The sequence below is a fragment of the Lactuca sativa genome, chromosome 8, assembly GCF_002870075.4.
Source record: "Lactuca sativa cultivar Salinas chromosome 8, Lsat_Salinas_v11, whole genome shotgun sequence".
Taxonomy (NCBI): domain Eukaryota; kingdom Viridiplantae; phylum Streptophyta; class Magnoliopsida; order Asterales; family Asteraceae; genus Lactuca; species Lactuca sativa.
Genome location: NC_056630.2, coordinates 196914760 through 196919835, shown reverse-complemented (window position 1 = coordinate 196919835; position 5076 = coordinate 196914760). Strand labels below are relative to the sequence as shown.

The 5076-nt window shown below is 43.6% G+C and overlaps 1 protein-coding gene across 1 annotated transcript; it reads left to right on the top strand.

Annotated features, from left to right (window-relative positions):
* Positions 1-201: 201 nt before the first annotated feature.
* Positions 202-1911, top strand: LOC111896184 (flocculation protein FLO11-like). Its single transcript, XM_023892198.1, has 3 exons — positions 202-1345; positions 1446-1636; positions 1687-1911. The coding sequence occupies exons 1-3, from the start codon at positions 202-204 to the stop codon at positions 1909-1911; spliced, it is 1560 nt and encodes a 519-aa protein (XP_023747966.1).
* Positions 1912-5076: the final 3165 nt, after the last annotated feature.

Genomic DNA, 5076 nt, shown 5'->3' with positions numbered 1-5076 from the left:
ATTTCATGTGGTCGGTTTTGGACTCTTATTACACGAAGGGCGATTAATACTTTGGATATTCCTCTAATGAAGGATGCCCTAGTCGCGTTAATTGCTACGTTTCACACCAAGAAGATCATCATTTCTGATCCAACAAAGTTCCCTCACAATGGCTCTATTCCTAAGTCTATGTATTGATGTGTCACAATCGAGAGTCATGTTATGGCCGATTACCGTAAACTTACTCCTAAGGAACCGAGAGTCCTATCTCTGGAACAGCAGGCTGCCATGGAGGCTGTAGACAAGCCTGGAAACCGAGGGAAATGGGCTACAACCAAGAAGGAGACAATAGAGGAGGATAAGTCTAAGTCTTCTAAGTTAAAGAAGCGCAAGTCAGAGAAAGGGGATTCTTCTAAACTTAAGAAGATTAAAAAGATGGCAAAAAAGTCCAAGAGTCCTACTCCTCCTAGCTCAGAAAATCACGAGGAAGATGAAGAAGAGGAAATTCGTCATGACTCACCGAGAGGTAATACTCCTCCCTTATCTCCTACTCCAACCGAATCTCCTCATAACAAACTTCCAACCCCACCTCCATCACCGAAACAGATTGTTCCTGTTTCGGTTGTTACTATTCCTCCACCTACCACATCACAAACAATAACTTCTTTTCCACCACCACCACCAGTTTCTTCCATTCCTATTTCTACAACTTCCTTACCACCTCCTATAATTTCCCAATCCACCACCACTACTATTCCTGAACCGACAGTAGGAGTCAACGTATCTGATACGGGGGTAACTACTAAAACTGAACCTCCAGTCATCACTAAACCTCTTTCACCCTCACATTCAACCGATTCTGGTGCCACTCTCGGTGGTGCTAATGATGAGTATGACTCTACATACTTCAGTCCCTATCGGCTTCCTACTGATGAGGATGATGATGCTCCAATCACCAGCCAACACTTGCAGAGCATTCATGAGAAATTGGATAAATTGCTTGATGATAGCAAGTCCTATAGTGGTGTTGTGATAAAAGCCTTTTTGGACACTGCCCAGCAATACACTGGCTCCATTGACAAATCAACTAAGGCTGTTAATGAATCTACTTCTTCCTGTCAAAAGGCCTCTGCTGATGTTGCGGATATTGTTCATACTCCTCAGATTTTTCTCGAGTCTCTTAAAGGGCATGCTGATACAAGTACAGCCAGGGTGCAAGACTCTGTGGATTTTTTTTCCAAGTCCCTTCAAGAAGAGCACACCAAGTTTGAAGATGTTCGTTCTTCCATCCAAGCAGAGAACACTTCACTTCTTAGTTCAGTGTCTTCTGGGATTGAATCTCTTCATGCTGATCTCGCAAAAGAAAGTGCTCTGAAAAAAAAAACTTGCTCTACAAGCCTCCACAATTGAAGTTCAGAAGGTTCGGCTAGCTCAAGTTGAAAAATAAATTGGTTTGTTGAAAACAGAGAGAGTTGTTTTTCGCAGCTGTGCAGGGGATGTGACGGATATGCTCACCAACATTCTTGGTGCTCATGATCCTATCCTCACTATGACCATTCAAAATCATCTCACTACTAAACTTCTTCCTGCCCTTTCCCTGTTACACGAGATGAAGAGTGTTTCGGAGAGATTTATTTCTCCAAAACAAGGGGAGAGGGTGCTCATCAACTGAAGGCTAAAACTGAAACTGATCCTACTCAACTGAAGGATAAAGTTACCACCGAACTGAAGGATAATATAGCTTCAGGTTCTGGTTCACAAGCCAAGCGAAAGGAGATTGAAGATGATAGCGATGATGATGTTGAGGAAACCATTGCTGAGGCTCTCAAAAGAAAGAAGAGAGACCGAGAGTTGGATGAAACTCTAAAAATTACAAGGGAAGCAGAGGAGAGGGAAAGGAGAAACAAGGAAGAAGAAGAAGCCTTGAACTGAAAGAAGACCTTGTTTCCCTTATGGACAAAAGAGGCACTTATCAATCAAGCTATAGAGTTTCCAAGTGTTTATTGGTTAGAACCTATTGCTTCGTTTGACGGTGACAATTCCAAGGACTCATAGTTCGACATTCCGATAACACGAAAGGCATTCACATTTCACTGCTTTGATTCGACTGTCGAGGTTCCTTTTCCTCATCCAAAGGTTGACCGAGAGGTTTTTGATTTCTATCTGAAGTATGGGCAACCTCAGTAATTGACATGGAGCGCATAGAAGATAATCACTGTCAAGGTATTGAAACCTACGCCTGCTGTGAAATTTGTAAATGTCAATTACAAAATCACATGAGGTTCTGCAAACTCGGTGTCGATTCTCTCCCTAGCATATCTTCCAAATCTAAATCCTCACGATTGGATTCTTTTGTTTAATATTCTGCTCACAAATCCGAGTGAATATGAGCCGATATTGGAGCACTTGAAGAGGATGTTGGCTTCTTAAATCTATGAGGTTGCAGCTATGGATCAAGAGATAGCGAGAGTGATGAATAAGAAACCGACCATCAAGCCAACACCAAAACCAGGAAATGTAAATAAGATGAAGATGGGCCAAATAGATTCAACACATCTCACTGTGATGTTTACCAAAGGTGAAGCTCACAGATTCTTATTTGCTCTTGTTGATAAACATTTATTTTCAACTGACTGCTTGGAGCACATCATCAACATTATTCATCGGTGCAAGCAGAACTTAGAAGCAGACAAAAAGAACTTCACGGACATGCTTCGGTGGTACATAACGTTCCGTCATCATCTTTTGGCTATCATTCCGAAGGTGTTCAAAACAATAAGGAAGTCTTCTGGAGCTCAATCGAAGTGAGCTTTCAGTTCCATTGACGCAAAGGGGGAGATTGTTGAGTTTAGTTGTGTTATGTCATGGGCTTTATATTTTGTATCCGGATTGGGCATATCCATCCGTGATTATCTAGTAGGGTTATACTATAAGTATGCATGCATGTATGCATTATACGCTGTCGATCATTACGTTTATTGTTTTGTAACCCTAAACACCTCTACAGTCGAAGTTCTTAATCAAGCTCTTCGGAGGTGTTGAAGTATTAATCATACGACATATTCAAATCCATACTCATGTTCATATATACGTTCATAATTGTTTACTTGCATAGCATCTAACGATCCTAATTGAACTTAGTTCTAACATCCATCTTGTGACATCTCTATTTTGTCGATTAAAGTCCATCCCTACACCTCCAACTCATAAATTTGGACTCCTTATGCTAGCATTGCACATAAAGTTGCTAACTTTATGTGCATGCAAGGTGTTATGGGGCTAAAACACTTAATCCAAGCTTCAAAGAAAACCTAGGTCATGAAATGGGATCTTGGCTGGATAAAGCCAACAACTCGGAGCTCCTAAAGCTCAAGAGTGTCCAGATCTATTGTCCAAATCCATCCTCAAGATTTTAATACTCAGATTAACCTTAGAAATGATCCAAATGTGACCAAAAGCAAACTAGAAAGGGGATATATCAATTGAAGGCTCAAGCTCCAGAATTTTTACCTTCTAACAGTTGCTAAAACGATATGAAGGTTGGATCTACACTTCCTTCCTTGCTTCTTTCTTCCAAGCCTTCAAAATCCACTCCAATTGACCTTAATCTTCACCAAAAGCTCCAAAAATGAAGTTGGGTGGCTAGGGTTTTGGGGTTCTGGACGAGAGAGGCTGTAATGGACCCTATGGAAGAGAATAAGATGCTTAAATAGGGTACCAAGTCCCGGTATTAGGTCTTTCCCAACCCAGACAAGACTCGCCAAGTCCACTCGTCGACTCACCGAGTCGGTCACTTAATCTGCGACACGGAGTCCGCTTCGACTCGCCGAGTCATTCCTTGGACTCGACGAGTTGATTCCCTTTTGACTTAGGGTTTTCCTTCCCGTTCTTGGCCTTTCTGATTCTGGGTGTTATAACTCTCCCCCACTTAAACTAGACTTCGTCCTCGAAGTTCACCACAGTCAACTATCTTACAATCTGCTTACAACTTTACGCACTTCACCCAATTGGTCCATCCCTCGATACATCATCCTCAGAATAATTCGATCTTTACTGCCTTCAAGTACAACCCTTTACCCAACCAGTAGCCTTACCGGTACTCCCAGTGCACTTACACTGATACACAAAGGGGTTTCCCCCCCCCCCCTTTTCCTTGCACTGCCACTGGCCTTTCCTAAGCAACTTTCTATAAGCACCATCTTTCCGATCTCCACCAAGAACAAATCTCCTGCTGAAACCGCAATCCTGGCTGCTCACAGCGCCGACCATCATATCCGCACTCACGAAATATCGCCTCATACGATGCTCCAATACTGAAAAGTCCACCCAGCATGTGAATTCCGACCATCCTCCAAGACTACCTGATTTCCGCAGCGGGCAACTTAGCATTACCCGATCAGCTCACTGCCTTCTGCACCAAACACCTTATCATCATTCCTTCCTGAAGTCTTTTCGGCTCCCATCCGCCTTCCGGATGAACCGAGACCACCCAGGTCCCAACCGATCCACCGTCACCCGAAACACCGATCCCCCACTGGTTACTAAACGCAAGAACATTCCCTTAGTCGCTCCCAGCGACTCATGAAGATACCGCGACTACTTGACTGCTATACCAACCCATCCCACTCTGGCTCTAGAAGATCTAGGATCCCCGATCCCTTACCTTACCTTAAGGTCTCTACTAGGTCCCACCTGTTGTTAAAAGAACACGGGCCTCACCCACGGGTCCCACCCATCTATACTTTGGAGCGGCCTCTCCCACAGGTCTCACCTATCCAGGTATGCAGACCCACTCCTCTTCTGATCTCAACTAGCTAAGCTTTCCCGATTATTATTATGCTAACTCAGAGATATGGGCCCATACCCACACTCCACTAGCTAAGCTGCTAATGAATGTTATGGCTTACCCACAGTCTTACATCACTTCTCTCACTGACTCGCTGATGGGCAATGCTGCGACTACCTCACAACCTTATATCCCGACTAAACTCGCACCTGCCAACGGTTCTACGACCTGGTTTCACCGAACCAGTTATCAACTACTCGCGAAGACGCGAACTCTAGGCTAGGAAGTTTTCCCCCAACTTCCAACCTAAC

Coding starts and splice junctions, on each gene's coding strand:
- LOC111896184 (XM_023892198.1), top strand. CDS start 202: ATGGCCGATTACCGTAAACTTACTCCTAAGGAACCGAGAGTCCTATCT. Junction 1,346..1,445: donor TGCTGATCTCGCAAAAGAAA/GTGCTCTGAAAA, acceptor TGTTGAAAACAG/AGAGAGTTGTTTTTCGCAGC. Junction 1,637..1,686: donor CTCCAAAACAAGGGGAGAGG/GTGCTCATCAAC, acceptor ACTCAACTGAAG/GATAAAGTTACCACCGAACT.